Source organism: Ambystoma mexicanum, chromosome 7q (genome assembly GCF_040938575.1).
Source record: "Ambystoma mexicanum isolate Mex_15411 chromosome 7q, UKY_AmexF1_1, whole genome shotgun sequence".
NCBI lineage: Eukaryota > Metazoa > Chordata > Amphibia > Caudata > Ambystomatidae > Ambystoma > Ambystoma mexicanum.
In genome coordinates this window covers 657,688,525-657,715,709 of record NC_090941.1, presented here as the reverse complement: position 1 = coordinate 657,715,709, position 27,185 = coordinate 657,688,525, and the positions used below count along the sequence as shown (strand labels likewise).

At 46.7% G+C, this 27,185-nt stretch overlaps 1 protein-coding gene across 1 annotated transcript in view; it reads right to left on the bottom strand.

Moving 5' to 3' along the window:
• FLT1 (fms related receptor tyrosine kinase 1) overlaps positions 1–27,185 on the bottom strand; it is a 577,293-nt gene that overhangs the window by 168,365 nt on the left and 381,743 nt on the right. Inside the window, exons 21-22 of the mRNA XM_069639312.1 lie at positions 8,554–8,713; positions 5,182–5,279 (exon numbers count right to left, since the gene is read on the bottom strand). Of these exons, the coding sequence (XP_069495413.1) occupies positions 5,182–5,279; positions 8,554–8,713 (258 nt within the window). The remainder of the gene's footprint in view (positions 1–5,181; positions 5,280–8,553; positions 8,714–27,185) is intronic.

Here is a 27,185-nt window from a genome sequence, read left to right as displayed (position 1 = left end):
GCAGTCACTCACGCAACCACCAACCATTGAAATCCAGGCCTCTAGTGATCTTGAAGTAATTTCGATCTATGAAGAAGATGATGCCGGAGAACTGGTCCGCATATTAGTTCCCCTGCTATCTCCAAAAACCAAGAGGCCCTTAGTATCCTCACAAGATCAGACTGGCACCGGAGCTCCAGTCTTAATCTCTCCATCGACTGATGACTTAACTGAGATAGCCTTCCTAACAATAGAAGAAAGTCGTCAACAGACTCTTACATCCACACAGAATAGAGCCTTGACTGCTAACGGATGACCAATAAATGGCCCTGCAAGGTCGGCTGTGTTGCCTACATGTACTTCCTCTCACCAACAAGGTTTTGATACCCAGACTGACGGGTGTCTCGGTCTCAAGCCAACTGCTCACGACCTGCAACCCCACTATGCTGATGTTGTCAATTCCAGACCGACTCCAGTAACATTAACTCACAAACAAAAAAAAAGTTGAGCTGAGGTCTTCGTCCCAATGCCCATCTGAGATCCAAATACATAGATAAGTGCCCTTTGGTCAAGTTACGCATATTGTTGGAAAGAATACTGTCTGTGGATGATGGACTCAGAATGAATCACTCAAACGTGTTCAGACTGTTCCAACACATTCCAAAATGGAGTTACCTGAAGTCTAGTGATATCTCTGCAACTGCTTTTCCAGTTCCTGACCGATTTGATAGCGTATGGCCCTCATTACAAGTCAGGCGATAAGGGGTTAACAGCGCCGTAAAGAGCGTCGGCGCCGTTAAACCCTTAACGCCTGATTCACACTTTAACGGCTGCTATTTGCAGGCGTTAAAGTCCAAGGCGCTAAGCGACCTTGGTGCTAATTACGGCACCGTAATTTACGGTGCCGTAATTAGCGCCTTCCCCATCCCCATTATGCCCTATTGGGCAAGAATGGGAATGGGGAAGGGCAAATGGTGAATGGGGAATTACCGCCCCACTCACCTTGGAATGGGGCGGTAATTCCGCCATCCACCATGGCGGAATCTGGCATGGACCATGGTGCTAATAGCACCATGGTCCACCGCCTGACTTGTAATGAGGGCCTATGTTTTCACTTCAACTCGAAAATCATTCACTCACTAATCTTGGACTCTGTCGAGCTCTTCTGACCCATGGGGCTTGATGTTAAAGCATTTAGCTCCAACTTGGGACCGTTCCATCAGTGAACCTTAGAGCTCTTGCCGTCACTACAGACCAGCTAGAAACCCAGAAATGGGGGGTTAATGGTAGAACCAACTTACCAAAGCCCTTTTTCCCTTTGGAGGAACCTGAAAGAGATCTAGCAGGTGCAAACGTTACATTCAAGGTCATGATCAAAAGCCAACAAGATGGGAAATGTGAATTCACACTCTTGGGCTCCAAATCACAAATCCACCATGATGAGTTGGACTGGGGATGGCTTGCGGGGTCATTGAACACAAAGAACCCCCAATAACAGTAAACTGACTGGTCAGAAGACCTTATTACTGTAGGAAGCTGGAACAGTTTTCAAACATCTCTATACCAACAAATCTTAGATCAATTTGATATCTTGTGTTTGCAAGAGACCAGGACCTCAACTGCGCCAATTATGGATGATTACTCACTGTTTCTGAATCCTGCGACTAAAGGCCAAAAAAGGCAGACCGTATTCTGGCCTTATGATACTGATCAAAATTGGAAAAGGCCTAAACATTATAAACCAAAAGAATCTTAACTCACACATGTAGATTATGACTTTGGAGCTAACCCAACCATTAGATACTAAACCTCTCTAGCTGGTTATTATGAATTTATATTGGAACCCTGTAGTGTGGATAAATCAGTGTTTCATTGAAACCGCCATGGCAGTTATTAGTGAGACCATTACAGTGAACGAGGATCCTATGATAATCTCATGTGATGATTTCAATATGAATTGCATTGGAGAATTTCTATACAATGTAAAAACTAAGAGTGGCATCAAGCCGAATATCGAAAGCTCCAAAGCAAAAGCCTGGAAAATGGAAATGGAGGAAAGGGACCTCCATCTATTCAATGGTCAGGTTTGCAGCGATACCCCTGCTGCTCCAACATGGAAGCAATGTGATCAACCCTCAATCCGGGACTAATGCTTTGTGTCACAAAACTTGCTAGCACTGGTGAAATCTCTAGTTGTCATCGAAAAGCCTCACAGTGACCACGACTTGTTAGAGGTTCTTTTTCGTTTACCAACCAAAAATACTACTGCTGTATGGAATCACAAAGTCATGCTTGGATCTGATAGAAATTGGCTTTATCTTCTACCCCACGATATCCTCCAACTAAATGATAACTACAAGCATGCGAGAGAAAACCAGTTTATGGATGTAAACTATGCTCCAGTGTTCAGTGATTATGTCATCTCCAAAAGGTTTGGTGGGAAACCACAATTCAAGCAGAAACATATGTACAACCCCATAGTCGCGTGCAGGAAACGAGAACTGAACAAAGAAAACAGATATTTACATCTGGCGCATGGGAATGAAATGAGCAAATACATAAAAAGGTGTCGCCAATATTATAAACACTGAGTTAAGCACCACAAAGCCAACATGCTCCAAAGATACGCTGAACGCATGCTGAGGTTTCTGGTAGCCAACGACTAACGAACCTTGTGGCTACCATTAAATGAACTAGATGGGAAGCAAACAATGCTAAAAAGTAATCTGATACACGATGATGCATGAGTGTGCTTTTTTAGCACATTATATAGCCTCCCTGCAGGCAACGTGATTCTAGAGAAACAAGATGTCAATCTTTAATGGGTGCTCTCATTCAATAAGGAAGAGATTGAAGGTCTTATTCGCAAATCAAACAACTCCAGGGTACCAGCCCCAGATGGACTGTCTAATGCTATGCTCAAGAAAGCAACTGACGAATTGGCAGTGTTTTGCTAAACCTTATTCAACACAATTCTAACAAATAGACAAATTCCAGATTCATGGAAAATGGCTGTCATCATTCCCATCTACGAAAAAGGCAGCAGATTAGATCCAAAGAGTTACTGACCGATTGCCTTTCTTGACGTCCTTGGTAAACTATTTGCCACTTTGATCCTTGCCCGGCTAAAAGACTTGGTCAAGAGCTCTGGTCACTTTGATCAGAGGCACACAGGATTTTTTAAGGGAGTTGGCTGCTCTCTGAATGTGTTTATTCTAAACGTTGTTAAATTTCAAGTCCCAAAGGATAAAACAAAGATCTACGTAGCTGCAGTAGACTTAGAGCAAGCATTCAACAGCATCGACAGAGCTTTATTGTGGAACAAAATGAAGAGTTGGGGCTGCCCAGGTGAAATCTTGGATCTGATCAAGGCCCTGTATACAGCAACCTCAATTCAAATAAGGCTAAATCAATCAGGCCTACTAACCAAACAAATACCAACCTTTTAAGGTCCAAAACAGGGCTGCCCTCTTGCAGCAGAACTGTTGAACCCTTTCCTTTCAGATATACAACATCCGATGTCATCTGATGGGTCCTCCTCTCCGAAACTTCAAGGATCTTCAGTCGGATGGATGCTGTATGCTGACAATCTTATCATTTTAGATCAAACTCTGATCGGCCCACAGAGAAAACTCGACAAACTAAACACCTACATCCAAACAAATGGACTACAAATCATTGCTTCAAAGTCAGTTGTCCGGATTCTGCAATCATTAACAGGGAAGAGGAAACGCCCAAGTCATCAATGGCGAATCAACAACCAAACTCTAATTCAGGTGACCAATAGGAGATATCTTGACTTAGACATAAACTTGAGCATAAATGATACACCACGGATATAGGAGCTAAAGTCTAAAACTAAAAACCTGACAACTCAAGGATCCATCATCCATAAAAAAAAATTGAAACTTTTCACTGTTGCCAGGACTTACATTTTATAGACAGAAAGTAACACCTATACTCACCTACGGCTTAGAAGCTTCCTTATGCCTTCCAAGGGAGTCATGGAGTATCCTGGAGTGTCTGTTCAGGAGAAAAATCCTAAAATTGCCAAGATGTGTCCCTATAAAAAACATACACCAGGAACTGGGCCTGATTTCTATCTATGCAGCTGCTCTGTGGAAATCCATTGCCATGTTTAGGACTCTGTCCATGCAAAGTCGCCCAAAGCAATATAATATTATCCAACTGGATACCACAGTGACCCAAGTCCGGGTTCTCACTCTCTGGTCTAATCAGTGCCTAGCAGTAATGGCAGAAATGGACATAACTCCAGACCTCCTCATGAATAATCCAGATGCAGACAAAAGAAAAGTGTGGGACTGGATACAAACGGTTGAACTGACACAGAAGCATAATCCTTATGGTCTCATAACAACTGATATCAAATTAAGGAGTGTTGTCCCGAAATATCTAATCAAATTTCCCAGCCCCCATCACCAAACACTGCTGCTACGTATTAGATTGAATCTTCTTTTAACGAATCAAGTGCTGACAAGAAAAATGGGCCTCGGCACGTCTGATGCTTGTAGATTGTACAAAGTTTAGAGCGAAACGCAAATGCACCGACGGTCCTGCAAACTAAATTCCTAGGTGCCCTGGTTTCCGAAATCTGGAAGCTGAAATGTGGCGGGAGTTGTTGTGCAAAGGCGATAATGTTAGAATGTCTTTTGTTCTAACCTCTTTTATGAATTAACTATTTAAACAATTTTAGTATAAAAATGAAGGAAGACTGCTTTGGACACTTATTTATACGAACACGCTTGCACACTTCTTTTAATTGTATGTCCTGCGAGAACTGTAACAAAACAAATGCCAAATAAATAAAATTGAATAAAAGAAGTGTTGATTTGCCCAACATCCCGATGTGTATGGAGGGCAGTGCTGCCCAAGACTTGTGACTGCAGATCAACGTCCCCACAGCACACACATCACTTTTGTAACCACAGGGATCTGCATGTTGTGTGCCTCTGTCACGCGATGCAATGCACAGCAGGTGCACCACATAGTGCCAAATAGCACTTTTGGGAATCAGGTGCTTAGTGCTTTATTTTGAGGCATGCTCCCATCCCCACCCAATCACAGCAGGGTTAACATGATGTTTAAGAATCGTCAGAAGACTTTGTTTTGCTTCTGATGTCCCCCTAACGTCATGGGTGGTATGTACTTTACTTGGGACACTGAAAGCAAAAATCCACCCACCTTTCTTGAAGACAGGAATTCCATGCCTCTGGCCACCTGGAAGCTGTAGGAGATCAGGTCTTCCATCGTAATGGGCCTCCTGTAAAAGTCACCTGCATCTGAAGATAATGACATCCCCCATGAGTGCGCCTGGTGTTTCACCCACAAGACATATTCACAGCATTTCATTTATTAGCATCCGTGGTGGGTGAGCCAGCCAATCGGGTTGCTTGCATCGCAGCCAGTACACGCCTGTGTTCCGAGCAACTTGAAGGCTGCTCACACTCCGCTCCACCATCTTTCCCTCACCGTCCCCTTCCCTCCAGTCCCTTCCATCCACACCCCTGCACTTGGGCCAATAACGTGGGCCCCGGGCCATTATCACCCGATTCCCTATAATATAAATGTGTGCCAGAAGGCCCATCGCCAGCTGGGCTATGCTGCACGATTATTAGGAATGCCCAGCATTTGGACGCACCGGATCTACTGGGATTCTTTCTTCTGCTGACATAATGGATGTCTTCTTTGGGTTCACTGAACTGAAAAGTACTTTCGGCCAGTCTAAGGGTTGCGTTCCAGAATCACCATCTCTGGCAGCTGATGTACGGTGCTCTCAGTCAACCAAAGAAAGGAGACGGGTAATGGCTTGAGGCAGTGGGTCTCCAACTCAGATCCTCGAGAACAACAAGCCAACCAGGTTTGCTGGATAAAAACGGCATATATACATAATTTCCATTTAGGTTCAGTGAATTCAGATTTAACTTGTAGGATATCCTAAAAGAATGAATTGATTAAGCTCTTGCCCACCGGACATGGATATTAAATTGTGTTATTAGAAGAGAATGGCCTTATTTGGTAGAATGGATTTAAAGCCCTCTGATTTGCCAGTTTTAGCCCTGGGTATTATCACTTTCCACACCTTGGAAGACACTGATTGGGCAGGTTGGATGCAGTCCTCTTTCCATACATTCCCATACGGTTGAGTAGCAGGTGTGTTGGAAGCATCCCTTTGGCCACTAACACTTGAGTTAGTCATTTATCCTATGATACATGTAAAGTGTATTGTCAAGACATACCATCTAAGAAAATTGGCTGTGGTCTGTCATATAGATGCGTGTTCTGTTTCGTATTGTGTATGTCATCTCATGTCCCTGCTCCCTCCTTCAGGTTTACAACCCTTTGTTCTGTTCCTGCATGGGGCACCACCCTTTGTTTGGGTTCGCAGCACACTCTTCGAGAGCAGTGTGCTTGAGAACGATTGTCAGATACCAGGAACCCCGACCGCGTTCACAGCACTTTACTGTGGGAAACATTAATGTCAAATATACAACATGAATGGCCTGTTACATTATCTGTGGGTCAGCAGGTGATAGGTTTGGATGAGTATCTAACACATATTTTAGGTGTACCTTGTGAGAGTGCATCTAGTCACCTGGACCAAAAGGAGGTTCCTTGTGCCGACCACAGTGTGCACAGTGAGTGGGATTATTAGAATTCACAGCACAAACATGTGTGTGGCAGCACCGGCTGCACGTTGTGACAGAGCGTCAGATAATATCCTGGCTAGGAATGGCCTATAGGGCAATAGGGCAATACCCAAACCAAAAATGCAAAATGCCAGTGTCGTCAAGTTTTTTACGTCAAAGTGGGCCACTTTTTTGGCCAATGTGGACAAGTTTGATGAGTTACTTTACTATGCGGCTAGTAGTTTTGACCATTGTTGCTGAATAAATATTATTTAAATTGCATAATTAGCATCACATTTTTTAACAAAAAACTCCCCCTTGGGTACTACTCAAACAGTCTGTCACAAAAGGAATGAATTGCCATTTGGAACTGAGGGACACTTTTTAATTGGTGCCCTAGACAATTTGATGCCCCAGCCCGACCCTGATAATATCACATTATTATATAGAGCTTTACAACGGATTATTATTATTTCGGGGCACGACAACAATAGGTGTTATCACAACCTGAATTAATGATCCTCGTAAGGATAAAGGACTGAGACGGCGCCAGTAGGAATCAACAAAGGTTTTGCTGGCTGAAAACAGATCTCTTGAGTGACCGCTTAACTCGCTGAACTATCTTCCCGGCTCAGTTGCCCAGATGTTTCAGCGGGTTGAGGTTACCCACTGTGCAGGGTTATCCCATAGGGCAGCTACAAGTGCTACTGTCGGAAAGACCGGTTGCGCAGCTGCATTCTGTAAAGCCACTGACATGACCCTAGAAGCATCCTGAAATGTGTATTGAGGCGCCACACAATGGAACTTGGCCACAACTCAAAAGTTAGCACCCTTTTTTCAATTTCATTAGCCTCAAGTCAGGGGACGAACTGAGCCTTTGAAGGAGTTAGTAAATTTCCTCTGCTGGTACTAAATGTAAATTGACTTACAAGTCACAGGATCTGGAGCAAGAGCAGAAGATCTGAAATCCATGAAACCCCAGAGTCACAAAAACACTGACCTATTTACAGACAATGTTTACCCGACAAACATCCCTTGGGAGAGGTCCTGGTCTGTTGTCACAGCTGCTGGTGCAACGCTTTATGCCAGTGCCACCACATCCTATAATGAAATAGGGCCAAATATGGTATCTGCAGTGGCATCCTGGTGCCCCTTTCTGGTACCGCCCTGGGAAGATGGCTATGAGCTTGCTGCATTTTAAGGTATAGCAGATTGTGGAATGAAAATGGTGACCTGGACCAGCGTGGTGTCCATGGTCTATGGTTCCGATATTGATGACACGTTCGGCTTTTTGCTGCCAACCCAAATACTTCTGCATTCCAACAACAGGAGTCTGATGAATCAATGTCCCTAACCTAACTACCCTGCTCCCGTGATCCCAACACATTCTGGCAATTTTCCATTGGTGTTATTTGGGCTTATTTATTTGAATATGAAATGTGTATTTTCTGTCGTCAAGACATTATACATGGTCTCAGCGCAGGGTTGTACAGGAGCGCATTCAAGAACATCTAATAATATTCTCTTTAAAGACAACAAAGCTGAAAGTTTATTGACGTCTCGGGATTCTTTGATATTTCTGGGCAGTGCATGGACACTAAGCACTTTCAAGCAGGCTCACAGCCAAAGAGTAACTAAGTACAACAGAAACACGCCACAACAACCCAACCCAAACCGTTCATCATTGCAGGATTCTTTTACTGAACGGGTTAACATCATGCTAAGAATACCAGACTCTCTTGGCACTTGACGTGCACTCAGGGCAATCTTTCTGCAAATCGTCCCACCTCTGGTTCTGACCTTTCGGCAGTCTTCCTGTGGATGTTTATCAGTGTAATAATTAGAAGGAAAACATTTTCGGGATGCACACAGCCCCTGGAAAACATATCTCAGACTAGTGTAGAAACAGGAAGGAATTAATACCTACCCGCCTCTTCCTCCTCAACATCACTCAGACTTTTATCCACTTCATTTCCGGAGCTCGAGGAGCTCTCGCTGCTGGTGACACTGTGCAGTCTCAGCTTCTCGGCCTCAGCTTGGCTCTGGTCTCTCTTCTCTTTCATCTGCTCGGGTTGGAAGGCTGAGCCCTACAACCGAATCAACAAATGGTAGTGTTTTCAACATGTCCCGCCATTGACTGCAGCAGCAAATCAGAGGCAGTATCCTCAGCATCTGATACACAATTCATTAGTACTAATTGGGCCTCATTACAAGTGTGGCAGTCCGGAAATAAGGGTGCCGGTTGCACCGTACCGGCAACCTTTCCGGACCGCAACACTGCAACTCTGCGGGCTGGGGCCGAAGCACCCGGAAGGTCCGACTTGCTGGGCGTAACGGCACCCATCTGCAGAGTTTTCACTGAAGCACCGGCACTGTTAGTAATGGTGCCGGTGCTTCCGGGTCCCCATTCCCATGGGGTCCAATGGGACTCAATGGGAATGGGGACTTACACTTTCCGCCGCATGATATCCTCGGCCACCGGGACTTGCAATGTCCCGGTGGCACCGGGACCTCGGGCGGTGGAAACAGTGTTACGAGTCTGGCAGTAACCCGCCGGTAGCACTGGCGGATTACCGCTGGACTTGTAATGAGGCCCATTGGCTTTCGGTCATCCACATTTTAATCAGTTCAACATCTGTGCTACAGAAACTCTGCACCTGTGCAGTGTTATTTTTCCCAATATTTGCACCCAAGCAAAACCTGCCCAAGAACAAATGCGCATTGAAACAATACGTATTTGCACAACAACGATTGCCCCATTACTACATAAAAGATGCATAATCCAGGCAAAAACGAAAAGCAAATGCATGATGCCTGCATCATCAACTACAGCGATTTCTCGTTCATCTATTAGCACCACCCGTAGCTGACCCTACACGCGGGAGGTTTACCCGAGTCGCCTGTGTCACCTCGTGCATTAACCAGAAACTCTCTTAAGTCTTCCCATGTAGATTTGTGTTTCTGTTGTATGGAAATGATTGCAATCCACAGCTCTCGCAGTCCCAATCCCGAGTCCAATCCTAAAGACAGACCTCAGCAGGGAGGCACCGCTCTGGAGGACCACTGCTTCAATAGACACTGCGCTGCAATAAACATTGCCACATTGTAGCAAAGGGATATTGCCAAAAGCACGGAAGGGGTGTCTTGCACTAGTCCTAATCATTCTGGCAATCACACCCCCCAAGAACGGGTAAAGGTAGGGATCATCCGCAAGACGCGGAGGAACGCGGCCTCTCAGAGTTGCACCTCGACAGCAAACCTTGCAGTCAAGGTTAAGTAACTGTATCCTAGCATCACAGTAATGCAATCTATTAAGGATCTGACATTGAATTAATTTAAATCATACATAGATAGATAGATAGATAGATAGATAGATAGATAGATAGATAGATAGATAGATAGATAGATGGATAGATAGACAGATAACCGTCCTGGTTAATTCAGTCACCCGGGTAAATGGTGCAACCCTTGGCATGGGGTATGCTGCACCAGAATAAACAGTCAGGAGTTCAGCCGTCTGCAGACTCCTGAAGGCAAACTATAATGCCGCTGTGGGCTGTGACTCTTGTCAACAGACCAGCATCCTCAACCTTAAACACTTCTCTTACTTGAATTGATTGAGAGTAGGATAGGCCATTTCACTGAAAAAGCCACATGTGTCAAATCACCTACTTTTAGCCCTCCCTGGAAGCTAACCTCCAGTTAAGTGCCACAAAGCAGAGCAGTATGGATGTGCAGCCATTAGACGAAATGTTTGCCTTTTTGCTCAATATTCCATCAATGTTAAGATGGGTTTAAAGCATCCAAGTACATGGCTTGAGAGGAGGATAGTCCATTTGAGTTAACAAGCTCCACCCTGTGGCTATCCATGGAAGTTCATCTCCAGTTCAGAGCCACAGAGATATGCAGCTATTAAATGAAAAGCTTGCATTTTTGCTCCCTGTAATGTTAATGTTAATCTTAAAGGACATTTGTACTGCGCACTATCACCACCGGAGTGGTCCCCTGGTCCTCTGGCGGCTCTGAAAGTGGAGGGGAGGTTGAGTTAGTGGGAGGAAGCAGGAAAAGTGCAAGAGAGCAGTGATGTGCTGTTGGCGTCCTCAGCCCGGTGGGTCCATTGGCTGGGCCTGGGGTGTTTGCGGCCGGTAGTCATCGCGTACTGTTGAGCTAGTCTATGTGCCTTTTTGTTTTGTTGTTGCAATGTAGTGAAGTTTGTGCGGTTGGTTGTGCTGTAGGTTTGGTTGTGTTTGGTTTGGAGTTTGAGAGGTGTATGCAGAGGGGAAATTGTTAGTGGAGTTGGTTAGTTGGCATCTATATCCTGAATTGAAGCGCTAGGCTTGCGTAGTCCCCCCTGATTCGGCTCTGTCCTGATCTGGGTCCATCTGACATTCCAAGGTTCCTTACTTCTCTGGTCCCCACCTCTATCCGGCTCGCTCATATCCCCCCTGTCCTCGCTTCATACTCCTATGGCCAGTGCACCTGTCGATGTCCAGAAGTCAGGTAGTGTGGTCAATTGCCAATATCTCGACAATTCCACAACACTGTGGTATCTGGTGGTAACTAAGGGGCGGGTGGGGATGTTAGGTGGGATTGGCTGGGGTTGTTGACTCGGTCGCCGTGCGTGTCACCTGTGTTCCAGTCTATCCGGTGTCACCCGTCCAGGTGCCGTGGGAGCTTCCTTGTCATTTCTGGGGCTGTCTGTGTCCTTTTCAGTTTAGTCATCCTTTTTCTCTTTTTTGTTTTCAGTTTGAGTCTGAGGTGTTGAAGAGCCAGCTTTTCAGTGATTTCCTAAATTTTAGGTGATCTTCGGTGTTTCTTATTTCTTTTGGGATGTTGTTCCAGGTTTTTGTGGCTATGTGGTAGAAGGAGGTGCCTCCAAGTTTTTTCTTAAGGTATGGTTTGAGTTCCAGGCGGACTTCATTGCTTGATCGGAGGGGTCTCGTTGGTTTGTAGATTGTTATTTTCTTTTCTAGGAATTCTACTCCTTGTCCGCTGATTGCCCTGTGTGTTATGCACATTGTTTTGAAGGTAATGCGATGCTTTACTGGGAGCCAAAGTAGTGTTTTTAGGGCAGGAGTGATGTTGTCTCTTCTGGATAGTTTGAGGAGTAGTCTTGCTGCTGCATTTTGGATCTGTTGCAGTTTCTTCAGGAGGTATTCCGAGGTAGAGGCTGTTAGCATAGTCGATTCTTGACATGATTAGGGCGATGATAATGAGTGTTTTGTGCGTGAAGGAGAGGAAAGATAGAATTCTTCTTGCCCTGTGGAGGAGGAAGAAACGTGTGGGCAATGATAAACTGCAGGCATGTGTGACTAGTATAGCTGTCCATCATGAATCGACTAACATTTACCTTTTATTGCCTCTCATACAGGTGATAGTGGCTATCCCTTGAAGCCGTGGCTCCTCACCCCTGTCCAAAACCCACAGAACAGACACGAGGAAGACTACAATCGTTCCTATACCCGTACCTGTGTGGTCATCGAGCAGACCTTTGGCCTGTTGAAGGCACGATTTCGCTGCCTCAGCCGGTCGGGTGGGGCGCTCTTCTACAGGCATGAGAAGGTGGCCAAGATCATCATGGCATGTGTCATGCTGCACAATATGTGCATCCGCCTGAACGTGCCCCTGACCCCTGACATTTGACTGCTACCACCTGGTGATGATGAAGGGGAAGAAGAAGATGTGGCTGGACATCATCGCAGTGCCGATGCACAGGAGGGAAGTGCTGTGCGCCAGTCAGTGATTGCACAATATTTCTGACACACATGGCAGCAGAGGGTGACATGATGGTTGGACGGAGGGCACTGGGTGTGGGGGTACATGTACACTATGCACTGTAAATGAATAAATGACACATGCGCAATGATGAATGTCCACTCAGGTCTTGTTTTTCACACAACGGGTGTATTAAATATAGCAATGTAAACGTAAGTGCAAAAACCCTCCACCACCCTCAACCCCCTCCCTCCACAACTCCCCCACACACCCTCACCCCTCTCCAGTCTCCCCATCCCCCACAACTCCCCCACACACCCTCATACCCTCCCCCTCCCCCTACAACTCTCCCACACATGTCCATTGAGTCTCCAATGCCTACATGAGGCTGCCCTGACGATCAATTGGCACTCCCTGGTCCAGGTGGCGGCATGTCTTGCTGGCACAGGGTACGTGCCGAACTGCGGAGCAGGCTTGTCTGGGTGGAACTGGATGAAGACGGTGTGGCCGCCTGCTGTGATTGTGTAGCGGGATGCCCTGACTCCATGGCATCCGCTGTGCGGCCTAAGACCTGGCAGAGGGCCGAGACCTCCTCGCAGAGGCGGCTGGTGTTGTCAGCAAAGGATTTGGCCATGGAGACAGTGTTGTCCATGATGGACCTGCCTAGAGAGGCTAAGTCCTCACTCCCCTCCTGTCTGGCCAGTTTATTGTCCTCGACAAACTCCCGCACAAGGGCAGTAAGCTGGTCAGACCGCTGCGGCCCTGCGGGTGCACCTGTGGATGTTGTCGGTCCCTGGCTGTCCTGCCCAGCCTGCTCAGCCTCCCTAGTTGTCAGAATGGGACTGAAGTGCCCTTCCGTCTGCTCCTGACCAGACTGCTCAGGGGTGGTGGCATGCTCTGTATCGAGGGCTGATATTTGGGGGGATGCCAGCGGACTTGGAGTACGGACCAATTCTGATACATCGTCCTCAATGGGCACCCCTATGTCATCCTGTGGGTCCTCCACAGCCAGGGGTGCTGTGGCTGCCACCTCCCCAGACAAACTGTACTCCTCTGATTGTGGTGCCTCCCTTGAATCCTCTGGATGGCCAATGGGTGGTGGTGGTGCTTTGCCCTCTATGGCCTTGGTGGCACCAGTGTAATGGGTACCTGGGGTGGCTTGCCTGTTGGTGCACGGCGCCCCCTGGGTTGTCCCCTCGAGGTCGAAGGGCGGTTGCTGTCATCCCGGGACCTCTTCCGGGGGGTGGACTGTGCAGGGGCTGCATCCTGCCCACCACTGTCATGATCAGAGCCTGTGGGGGTCGAAGAGAGGGACGGCATAAGTGATGTTTTTGTAGGCATCATACATACATTAGGACAATTGATCATCCACACAATTCGGGGTAATAGGCATTTGTGTTTGGATGAGCACATTCTTTGATACATGGGTGGGTTATGCAGGCATACGTCAGCATCACTCCTGTTGTCCTAGAGCAATGCTATCTGACATGCTTAGTGTTTTGGGCCTGCACGCTGTGTGACTTATGGCATTTACATCTTGGTGTAGTATGTGTCATGTACGGCATTGCCTTGCAGCAGGCATCTGCATGTGTCTGTGATGCGTCCACCTACTTTGCTGGGAGTGTGTGTGTGTGTGTGTGTGTGTTGGACCATGGCTTGACTCTTTGGACTGACGTATTGGTTGACTTTCATCAGATCTGGCATTACAATGTTTACTTTGGACACTCACCTCCACACTCCATCTTGCCAACACCTTCTATACCCTCCATTCCTCCATTCCTATCATGCTGGTGCAGATTTCCTCCCATGGGGTGAGCTTGATTGGGGAACTGGGACCTCCTCCTGTTCCCATTGCCTGGCTGTGGTTCACTGAGAGGATATATCGTACCCTAAGTCGCAGGTCGTCCCAGTGCTTGCGGCAGTCTTTGAGCATGCGTGGGGTGTTCCCAACAGCACTGACCGTCTGAGCAACAAGTGCCCAGATCTCCTTCTTCTTCAGTACTGCCTCCCTCTTCATGTTATTGGAGAAAACTATGGCAGCATGCTCCTGCAGTGTGTCAACCAGCATCTGCAGCTCATCCTCATTGAATCTTTCTTTCTGCTGGCGGGCAGCTCCGTTCCTCAGGGCCTTGGGCATAGTGATGTAATAGGTGGATCTTTTCACGACAACAGCAGAGTCCGAAGGTTCCTGTGTGGTGAGGATGGCAATGGATTGTGTTTTTAAGGATGGCCGCCGTGCTCCTTCCCGTTCCTGTGCGATGAAGCTACTTCCGGTTCCGCCTATTAGCGGTGACAGTTATTAGCGGTGACCGTTATTTGCAGTCATCGCTTCCAACGGTCACCGCTAATGACCTTACCGGCATGGCGTAAAACTCGTGCCTGTGAAGTCGTAATAGTCCTTTTTTAGCGGTCTGATGACTTGCCCGGACACGCTATTAACACCATGCCTGTAAGGAGCGTTACTTACCTCCAAACTCGGAATGAGGGCCTTTGTCTTTTCCCTCTCAATGGGCTTCATTCCGAGGTGGGCGCAAAGGGATTACCGGCACCGGTAAGGACCGCGGTGCCGGTAATCCCTTTGTGTCCTTCCGAGGTCCCTTTGTGGCCCCGTCCTTAATGCCTGGTTTTACCAGGCGTTATGGGCGGGACCCGCAAAGGGACTTCAGAGCTAATAACGGTACCGCAATTTGCGGTACCGTTATTAGCGCCTTCCCATTGAGCCCTATGGGGGCTGAAATGGGAATGGGGAATGGCTTTTTCAGTGGGGACTTACCGATCCCGCAAAGGTCAGACTAGACCGGTAAGTCCCCATTGAACAAGGGCAGACACGGTACCGATATTGGTGCTAATCATGACTAGCACCAACCTTGGAATGAGGCCCAATGTCTTGATGTTATTGCTCTCAATGTGGTTGCTTCGCACTGAATAAAGTTTCTCTCTGTTTTTCTCCCAAATAGGTGGAAATGCAGCCTAACCACGGCTGTGGAGGCACGGAACGCAGCTAGAGGAAGATGGATGCAACCGCGATGTCCAGCAGCAGGTGAGTGATGGCTCTAGGGAAGGCATAAGGTTTTAATGGCAGCGAGCCCTTAACGTAATGTCTGTTAAGTGTCTAACCTTGTCTTTTGCCTTTTCTTTGCAGGTGCTACGAGTTTGGATGGAGTGCGTCGTGCCGCGGTGCCTAGATGATGCTGTCTGCGTTCCGGGGTGTTTGCCGGTGTGCCGCATTGTCAGGAAGATGTCTGCGCTCCGAGATGTTAGCAGGTGAGCCGCGGCGCCAGGAAGAAGATGTCTGTGCTCCGAGATGTTTGCAGGTGAGCCACAGTGCCAGGAGGAAACGTACAGGTAAGAGCAGGATTCTCCAGTGACAAGCACGGATTAAGATGGCAGGATAGCTCCAGGTAAGACGAATCCCAGGCGACAGTGAGCGTTACGCTACACGGAGGTGCAGAATAATGCAAAGCGTGTGCCTTGGGGTTGGGCTGGCTTTTATAGCTGAGCTCTTAAGGCCACACCCCTAGCAACGTTCTGCATGCCACACCCTGCCACTCCTAGAAGTTGTACGTGCAGATGCAGATGAAGATGGAGACCAAACCCGGACTAGTTACACAAATGAGAGTTCATGAGAGTATTCTTGCTCATAATAAAGGAGTTCCTGTTCATTCTAAGCACTTCTGCCCATAATGGAAATGTCCTGTTTAAATCCTTCCATGAGCCTGGCGCCAAAGGTGCCATGACTGTGTCCAACCAGGCCCCCAATGTATAAATGTCCCAAAGGTACGTGCGTGACCCCTGATGCCCCTTGCTCCCTCTACTTGATGGTACCACTATTGTGATCCTGGGCAAGTGGCCATGACAATTTTGCAGCGAGTTTACAAGCACAAAGGAGGTCATATGAATCGGTAAACCGACAATTCCGTCTGTAAGATAAATATCATTGTCTTACAGGTTAGTATTATTGTATAGATAGCTTTATCAACCAAGGACTCACAACTCTCAGGGATGCAGCGAGCACGTACAAGTTTCACCCTCATTTGGGATCAGTGTAGTGTGGTCGACAAAGTGCAAAACTGTTGCCTTATAAGGCAATGACATTTATCTCATCAGCAGAAATAAAGGAAACCTTTTCATTAAATGGTCACCTATCCATAGTGATTTGGTCTGGGTCTCTGAACTGGATATGAAGTTGCAGGCATGTCTACAAGGTTGCGCGGTACCATGTTTGACTTGTTTGCTGAAAATACCTATTTTCCTCACACATGAATCTAGCACTGGTTGAACGCTCCCCCCTCCCTCCCGGGGCCTGAATACTGACATCATTGGGGAGTTCCATATCCACAGGGTTCCAAATGCAGCCATTATTTGCATTATGCTGTTGAATGTACAATCTCATAAATATCTTGCTGCGCTGATTAAACTGTGACATGGACCGGGTCAAATCTTCATCGCTGCTCATATCTGGAAGCAACCAGTAGACTATAACCGTGCATAGTGGGCCGCGCGTCACTCTGAGGTCACGCGACGCATGGCACACTCACACAAACGCTCTAATTACGTCTTTCCTCATTGTTAGGCTCACTAATCCCCTTCGACACTCCATCCTCACAGCTTCCAATCCCTGAACAAAACCTAAGACAAGCTTTTGTAGTTTGTTAGCAAACAACCATCCAGGCCATAGGAGCATCTCTTTAAAGGGACAGGGTAACTTGAGAAGGAGAGTCATTTTAAATTGAGGTATTCCACGCAACCAAGAACCTCGGAAACACGCACACCTATGCTGCCCACAGCTGTCAAATACTGCCATAGACTTACAACCTTGATGCCACCACTAACTCTCATGTCCCATGTGGAATTCCACTGGGATCATCCCTTTCCTCTTTTATCTTATTTACATTTTACCTCTGTATTTTTCCCATTCAGAAATGTGGCATTTTCTATGACTTATATGGCAATAACATCCAACTATTTCTTACCCATCTGACACATATGATCAGCTCCAGCTTAGCCTTGCGGACATGAAGTCCTGACTGTCCAATAACAAACTTCAGCTCAATTTAGCAAAAACTGAAGCTATGCTCTTTGGTCCTAAACATCTGCTGAATTACCCTACTCGTAATCCTCCTCCCCCCCTACTACTTGGTCTTCCTATAACCTTTTCAATGCAGATACAAAATCCTGGGACCCCAAACTTACACTTACAAAACAAATAGGTTTGGTGGTAAAATCATTTTTTATGCCTTCGTCTCTTCCTTCCCTTTCTTCTAAATCAGATCATACCACCGTGATTTATTTATTTGAATTTGTAAAGCGCACTATAGCCCAAGGGCATCGAGGCGCTGTTGCAGGAAAGTGTCTTAGTTACAGGTAGGAGGCTTTGCTCATGGTTACAGAGAGCGAAAACCTAACAGGGTGAAGTGACGCAAGTACATAGGTGATGTGTTTTGTACTCTGATTAATTCCCGGCTGAATTGTGCTAACGCTTTATACATAGGTTTTGCAGACTTTCTTATCCACTGTCTCCGAATAGTACAAAATGCAGCCACACTTCCTATCTCCTATCTTCCAAGAAATTCCTTTATTTCCAGCCCCAGGCGTTCCTTACACTGGCTGCCTGTCAATCAGTGCATTACTTTTAAGGTTCTTTGCCTTGTATACAAAAATATCAATGGGTTGGCACCACACTTAGACTTAGCCATGCATCACACTAAGAGTGAAATGTGAAGATTCTGCATGCGTCACACTTAGATAGAATTGGGAATTATGGTCATGAGTCAAATTTAGATAGGATTGAGAAGATTAACCATGCGTCACACTTATTTTGAAATGTGAAGTTTAGTCATGCATCACGCTTAGAGTGAAATGTGAGGATTAACCATGCGTCACACTTAGAATTATGGAGATTAGTCATTTGTCACAAAGATAGGACAGTGTAGATTAGCCACATAGAAGAATTTAGCTAGTAGCCAAAGCACTATCCACCCCGCTTCTACTTCCTGAAACACACCACCCAAACACTATACATGCCCACTGGACTAGCCAACCTATACCAGAGCACACACCCAACACAAGCGACATACACAACAAACAAACCCAGACCAGACACAACAAGCCAGTGCGCACAACCTTTAACACCTGCCAATATACACATAAAACACACAGACACACCCCCAACACAACAAACAGCCACACACAAAACTTCCCAGATACAACAAGCCAGTGCACGCAACTTACCATCTGCAAGCCAACACACACAGACACAAGTTTCTCCTGGTTCTGGACCTATCCTATCATTCTTCCCACACTAACCAACCCTATCGGTTTTCTTGCAGAGACACATGAGCACTTGGAGACTGCCCTTGGGTGGTATAGGTGCATGGTATAAATCAACATAACGTAATATAACATAACAATATATCGCACACAAAATCACACTGTATCAGGCTTCATGCCCTATTCAGTCCCCGCAGCTTCACCCCTTAGTTGTTCCCTCATCCCGGTGCAGTACTCAAGGGGATCAATACTTTTCTGAGGCTGGCCCCCGTCTATGGAATAATTTTTTACTCCAACTTCGTTCCTCCACATCTTTGTTAGCCTTCCGTTTGCATGATCTCCTTTTTATGTCTTTTGTTTTGTTCAGTTTTTTGCTCCATTATTTTCCAGCTGCACCTGGATGCAGGATGTTCCTGTTTGGTTCACTGCTGGTGCACATTACAAATACAAAAATCTAATCTAATCTAATCTAATCTAATCTAATCTAATCTAATCTAATCTAATCTAATCTAATCTAGCCTTGCTCAATGAAAGGCAACAATCACTGGTGGCTTTAATGCAGCAGTGTGGGGGATAGATTTGACTTTCACCAGTTTTTTTCAAAAACTTTAAAGTTCAGCACTGAGACCTCAATAATGATGGGCCCCAATATAAAAAATAGTAGTTGTTATGGAGCTTTTATATTAGGTCAAATCACCACTGTGATGGTGTCTAAGTGCCAAACTTGTGTGAGAGTTTGTGTTTTGTGTCCCAGCCAGTGCTTCCAGATTTAATCTGTCAAAGAAAAGAGGTCATATAGAGGCAGTGAGAGGGCTTGGGAGGGATTGGGAAGTGACGAGGGTAGTGGTGAGGCATCTGCATGGAGGGTGTTTGGAAATCATGTTGGTCCTATTACATACAGGCCCTATGTAAATGTAGCGGTATAATAGTGAGGTACTTGTATACAAAGACTTGTGCAAGTACCCCTGCACCAATCGTGCCCACGTGGCCAATAAAAGCTAAGAACTACAAGCTTGCAAACTCCCTAGTCATGGTATGTGGAGGGTGTGAGGGATTCGACCATCCGCATGGGAAGAGTGCTGGGCTTTTTTTGTTGGTTTAAAAGAATAAATGATGCAAGATCAACCTCGCCATTCCCGCACATATTTTCCACGCTCACCGTAGAGCAGAAAAATAGTCATGTTCTTTGGGAGGACACTGTTTACCAGCGCCGGTCTCCACTGTCATGTGAAGCTGACAACTGACAGCCGCGGGTCCATCAAAAGACGTTCTCCGTGGGCAGCCTGATTAGAATTTCAAGGCCCATGGATTTGAATCTCCATTGTCAGACCTTGCTGGTGGCGGTGAATTCTGAAGAATGCAGGAAGTGACAATGGAGACCAGACACCAACACATCTTTGTAATGCAGTGTGTCAACTTGGTACTAACACTCCTCCTTGGTATGAAAGGGCAGTGAATATCCTGTCAAGAACCACTCCTTTCCGAGCAAGGAAGTATATGAATTGTAGGAGATGAAAGTCTGCCTGCATCCTCCTATTTCAAAAGAGGCCCATGTTGTCATCAAACGCCACATAGGGCTCAGTTAATTAGGGAGACACTTTAATGTACAGCAGACAGGAAGATGGGTGGGTCTTAGAAGTATATGTTGTCATCCTTCCCCTGTCTGCTGCCAAGCACTCTGATTCTGATCTGAGGCATCACTGAAGATTGTTGGTGGAGACTCAGAATTGGCTCACTTAAGTTAGGCTTGGCCTACACCAATCCCTGGGCCCCGATTGGCTTTAAAAGAGGGCTGAGCCCCTCACTGATCAGATCATCTGAAGACTTTGCAGGGAGTAAGAATGAGGACTCATTTGGACCTGAGCTGAAGGTACAATCTACCTTACATCTTCTGCCAGTGATGGAAGGACAGGTGTTCCAAGGGGGAAGCATGATCCCTCCCCTTAACATCTCCCAGGGAACAGAGGGAGACACCAGACTCAGAGGACCCGTCCAGCAGCTCCAGACCGGTACCCAGCCAGCACACATCCTGCCCTGCTCGGTTCTGACTGCAAGCTTCCTAGGTGGGAAGTACCAGAGAGTTTGTGGACAAAGGATAAGGCTGTTGCCTGCTAACACCCTCCTGAGCTTTGGGCCGTCCGCCTTGAAAGGACACAAGTCCTGCGAAGAAGCAAGGAGAAGCGCCACACAAGTATCATCCAGCGTCCATCTTTTTAAGGACAATATCGAGACAGTCGAGTCCTTGAACCGCATCCGGCTGCACGGCTGACTGTTGTCACGCTGCAGTCGCCAATGCCGTCCGGGACACCTCGACCAGCATTCCAGATCCGTCAACCAGCACAGACAACGATTCTTGGCCTCGAGCCGCCGCGCCGGACAGCCTGCAGACGTCCGACCAGCCTTGCTTGCAGAACTGCCTGTCGCAGTTGTCTCCCACCTCGAACTCTGTCTCATAGGCTGCGAAGCGCCCTGGAACCGCCTTGCCGCTGTCGAGCACCAAGAACTTCTTCAGCACCGGTTACATTGCAGTTCTGCCTCCCCTGGTCCTTCTCTGAAGGCCCCTAGAGACAGTTACAACCCTTTGCCCCGTTGGTGTTGAAACCAATTAACCTTGAACAGTAAGACTGATTAGTTTCCAACTACCCTCCTGTCAGTATCCAGAGTGCATCCCTTTCCTTTGTGAAACTGTCTGTCCTCTGTGTTCCTTTACAATGTGGGTTGTAATTGTAGTGTGCTAGAACTGTCTGTTGTAGTAATAATAAAGTAGATATTTTTATACAACCTTGACTGCACAGTCCCTTTTATCATTGGGTAATAATTGTATTTTCGCTGTGTTGCAACTAGCCAACGATCCACGACCTTGCAGAGATAAGTCTGCCATTCCATCCACGTTACCAAAATTGGACAAGGAGGTTTTATGATTAACTTGTATTTCCAATCTGTTCAGATCCCTTCTGGTGTACTAGAGGTGTGGGGTTGATTGATGGTTTAGAAACTGATATACATCCCTGGACCACTGGTGCCCCGGAAGTTGATTCGTCACAGAGGGAAGCACCACTGCACCATTGGCCTTAACTCCAAACCGAACCACACATTGCTAACATCTACAAGCTTTTTCCAATCTAATGATCTTAACAACCTCATGACAACAACAAAGATACTCTTAGTAAGAAAATGCTACATGAGTCTGACGTTTTTGCCTAGTACTCCCTCAGCTGGTGTTCTAGGTCTTTCATGAACACGGACTCTCTGCCAGCAGCATGCAAATGATCTCCTGGTTGAGGTTCCCGGGGCTGCTCAGTACTCCAGATGCAAAAGCCCCTCCTCCCTGCTGTCAATCCTATGCATGCATTTGTCCAAGGCAAATTGAAGGAATAAAGGGATAAAACCATTTATAGTAAATGTGGTAATTGTTCAATTCTCTCGTGGTATGTGGTAGATCTTGACTCGTCGACAGCGTTGCTAAATCTTGATACAGTTGCAGCTCTGATACAGTGTAGCAGAGAGGGGCCTTTTTCCTGGCTTAAAAGAGATTTGTTTTCTTTTAGTTTGTATGACATCAGCATAACTACAATGTCGCTTGGTCTGCCATTTTCTGTTTTGTGTTTGATGTCAACAGTGTGTATTCTTTCAATTTCTGATGGAACCCCCGATGTGGAGCCCCAGATGACCAGAAAGATGGATTGCATATATTGGGTGAGGTACAGCACCTCAGACCCCTCCTGAAGATTCTTAATATGAACATTCTATCTTGAGATCAGTCCTCAAGTTCCTCACAAGGAATTCATAGGCAACATGTGATGCACTTTAGGTCATCAATTTGCGCTGCTATTGAGATAGACCCTTCTCTTAAGTCAAGTATCCCCTGTTCTGTGAAGTGCATCCTTTCTTCAATCTTTTGGACCTCTGAGCTTAAGTCTAGGATTGAGGATGTGAGCTCTGACTTTAGCTGCTGGAATTGATTGGGAAAGGTCTTGGCTAGACACTCCTGAAAGGTTTCAAGGCACTGCATACATTCTCACTCTGTGAGGGGCCCTTCTACAGACTGCTGTTGTTGGTGGTAATCGGATTGCAGATGGTGGTATATGGCAAGTTTGCATCCCTGAGCTCTTAGTCCAACAGTTTGGGATGGACGCTCAATCGTGATGACTTCTGAGGGTCTAGAGGCCTTATTGGGGAGTGGATACCTCCCTGACCTTGAGATAGCAAGGCATACCGTGGAGGGCAGCCAAGATAGCATGTGAACCCAAGTGCTATAGATGTCCAGTGCATCTCTGCAGACCTAACATTGAGCTTTGGCAGGGGGCACGCACCCTCCTGTTTCTCGGCCAGTTCATTCGTAGCCAGTGCAGTCTCGTCCAAGCATGGCCTGCATTCTAGAATCAATGAGGCATCAACTGATGGGCCACCAAAGGACATTTTGGATCTCTTGTGATGAAAGCGTAGCAGGTCCACAAGCAACTGAGCAGTAGCAGCAGCATGGCAATCTAGGATCATCCAAACCCGTCTTTGACCCCCAACTGCTTGGACGCTCTCCAGGCTTAGTCAACCAACAGCTTAGATACCAGAAGACAGCTGCCACAAAACACCAAAAACCATCCAGGCAGTGTCATGAATCAAGATTTGAAGACGCTCGTGGGGGAGCATTATTTAGAATGTAGGCTAGCCCATGTGGCCAGCCTTTAAAAGTGACCATCTTGTCATCTGATACTCCAAAACCACAAAAAAACATATTTTTTCATCAAATCTGGCATTGATAAAGGCCACTATGAGGGTCATAATAGAGTGTATTGGGATGTTTGGTGGAAACTTTCCCACATAAGGAGTCCAGTTGCCTAATTCTGTTACTTGGGACTGTGTGAGGACAACCAAACGGGCACAGTCAGCTACAGCATTAGTGTACCCCTAATGACAATGAATCAATCATCTATCTATTTTCATGGTATAGGAAGGCTCTCCCAGGTGCATACACTTGATTTGAACCACATGCACCTCTTTATTATTATTATTAGGGTATTTATTGAACATGGACCTAGCTTCGGTAAGCAACAGAGCACTTTCAAATCATAGGGGGAACAACAAGGTTAGGGAAGCAGAGAAACAGGGTATTGGATATATAACGACAGGGGAGGCTGGGACATTTGTCAGCAATGGATCAACAAGCAACGAGGGGAGGAAACAGTGGGGATAAGATCACTCAGCCTCAGGTAGGGTGGGAGTGGAGGGTGTGTGGACCTGGGTGTTAGGGAGGAGCAATTCCTTGAAGAGGGGTGTCCTGAGTTGCTATCTGAACTGTAGAAGTGAGAGGGTGAGTCTGATGTTGACGGTGAGGAGGTTCCAGAATTGTGCGGCATAGACAGAGAAGGCCTATCCTTTGGTTCTTTCCTTCCTGCAACAGCAGAGTTCAGGTCTGCACATGTCCTTAATTCTGGTGCATAGTAGGCCTCCAGAGACGCTAGTTTTCTCAATGAGGTAGCTTGGGGACTTCCGAGTGACAGTCTTGGAGATGATGCAGCAGGATGCCACTTCTGATCACCCTGAAGCACACCCACCCTCCCCAGTCTCAGCAGCAGTGTGCTTTATTTCTCTGCCAACAAAAAGAGGCACCTGATCACCAGAAGCTGCTGCATCCGCTATCTGTTCTGCGAGGATAGCCTAGGTGAGCTGTGCAGATGGTGGCACATCATAGTTAGAGCAGGTATTAAGCTGATCAGCATCTCCCTCAATGGGGCCATACTTCAAGCAGAGAAAGAAAGAAGACAACGGGGAGTCATGGATAGTCAAGGGTAACACACATACAATACAGCCACAGTAGATTTTTTCAAGAAAGCAGCCCCGAAACATATCCTCGAATCTCCCACCCCATCCTAAATTAAAAAATTGGAATGATGGAGCAAAGTTCGTGAGTTCAGCTGCCTCCCCCTTGATGGGGGGAATGCAGAATCAGCCTGCCAGCAATTTTCATGGTTGTTGGGTTTTAAGTACCTCCAGAAAAGGCTTGAGCCCATTGTAAGGAACTTTCAAAATAAACCCAACGAAATACATAGGGCCTCATTATAAGGGTGGCGCTCCCGTAATGAAGGGTGCCGGTATGGGACCGGCACCCTTCAATACGGGAGAGCCGATTACGAGGTTCCCTTTGCGGGACCCGGACCAGACGTCTGGTAAAACCAGACGTCCATTCCGGGTCCTGCAAGGGGAAGAGGGAGGTAATAACGGGCCATTTGTAATGTGCCCGTTATTACCTCCCTCCCCATTGAGCCCTATGGGGACTCAAATGGGAATGGTTCCTTCAAGGAGGAATTACCGGGTCCTTCAATGTTGGAATGACCCGTTTATTTCTCATTGAAGGAACCCGGTAATGGAGCCCGGTTTGGAGGATGCCATGGTGCTAATAGCACCATGGCTACCTCCAAACTCGTAATGAGGCCCATAGTCTTTCTTTCTCTGTGGAAGACCACCAGTGACATTTTAAGAGGCCTCATCCCCCTATTGTAAATGTTACTTATTCAAGAAGCAGGTGCCCCTTAGGTAAGTGACAGAAAGAGGATTACTAGTAATGAAATGTAAGGGGTCTTCTATAGTTCCCTCTGCCACTATTGGGGCCTTGCTGCCCATGGTCCCCCAAGAAAAAAGCATGGGTTGGGTTAATTACTGGCAGAGGTGAAACCTGTGGTGTTGATGGGTGCAGGCTGTAAGTACTGCATTCCTGGGTGGCAATCTGCTTACTATGGGCTTTGCGGAGACATTTGGAAGTTTGCAATTCATAGGGAACAGCCCCGTTTCTACTACAGCCCTTTGGGCCAGGCTAGCTGCTGATGTGGAAGAGTTCAATAGGGGTAAAGAGGAGAGCTTAGTCATGGTTCACTGAGTGTTGATGTGCTAATGGCTAGGCCTGTGGTGGCTGCTTCAGGAGGGTGTGGGGGGGTGTAGTGTAAGGTGGTAGAAGATCTGAGCGGGGGTCGGTAAATTGGAGCAAGGGATGAGTCTTACAAAGCAAAACAACCTGCTATCCTGCACTCCTACCCCAGGCCATTTTCAGAAAGGTCACATTTCTCTAAATGCCAATGCCCTCGCTCACCACCCACCCCCCTTCTCACTCCCTCTGTCACTCAAAAACATACATTGTGCCCCACGAGGAACAAAATACACATCTGCGAGTTTGCAGATGAGGGAAAGTGACATTTGATTTCCTGGAAAGTTGATGCAGAAAAAAGAATCTTGTCAAGCAAATTCTCCAATGCTGTGCTCTGTTGAATAATGTGGCATAAAAAATGCGTGCTATTGCGTCCGGACATAGTTGAACAATGGAGCAGCCGGGCGCGCATGACTTTGCTACCGCTGAACGCCTTCTGAATATAAACATACGCCACAGTAGTCAAAGAGAGGAGAGCGGCTCTGCTGAGGCTGAAAGGAGATGAGAGGACGGGCCCGCCACACTCCACCAACAACGTGTGCAAATTCTGGCCTCACCCATGGAGGCCCGCCACCGCCAACAAAGAGCTAAGACATAACAACAAATGGCACAACACCACCCAAACAATGGAAAGGAACCAACTCCAAAACTATTCCGATGCACTCGCAGACAATCACAGAAAGGCTATTCAAGACTAGTCGCGTGAATTGAAGAATCAGGTTTTCTGTAGTCATGTCCCATCTGTTCCCTAGATTTGAAAGAATTCCCTCGAAGCCATCGCTTGTTCAAATAAAACAAGCACAGGTTAAACTAAAGGTCAAATCGTAAACAAGAAATGCCAAAGCAAATAGGTAGGGCATTTTGAATGCAGAGGGCGTGAATAGTTGGCCTCTTGGGGCTCTACAAAAAAATGTCACCCTCAACATGAAGAAAGACAGACCTAGTGACTTGGATAATGCTAGTTTTAAATGTGTGTTGGTATGTTGGTGATACAATAATCTGGCATCCCTTTCAAGCACGAAGTTGACACCTGCCTTGGACACAGAAAACGTCCTTGTAGGCAGTGATAGAAGTGTTCCAAAAAAGTAGTGGAGCTATGACTCTGGCGGGGGACAGAGTAGGAAAGAAGGTGCAGCACATTTTTCAAGGGTTGCAGGCATGCTGGTTGACAGCCAATTGACTGGAAACAGATGTAAGTTTAGCTGTAACTGATATCCTGTGGTAAAATGGAGAAGTGTGCTTGAACTTCACAAAGAACAGTGAAAATGGTTGCAAAGAGTATTGGAGCTGTTAATAGTAAAAAATAAAAGCAGTGGAACACTGCTCCCGACCGTTGGCGCAGACTTCGACCTGGGGGGAGAAGCTGCCCAGATATGCCATTGGCTGAAGAACATTGGGCGGGCACATCAAAGAGTTAACACGAGACAGGCAGAAGGAGAGGCATAAAGGGCAGAGTTTGGATGCAACAGGCAAATTGGGGACACTGAATCATTTAGCAGTTGATTGACAACATGGCTGATCATGGCTGATTCACAACATGGCCCCTCTTGAAGTACCTCAAATGCTCTCTTTAGACAGACCTAAAAGTCACTATGGGGTGGAGTTTGTGACTCACCTATTTCGACTGCTTGCAACACAGGGCCATGTTTGAATTCATT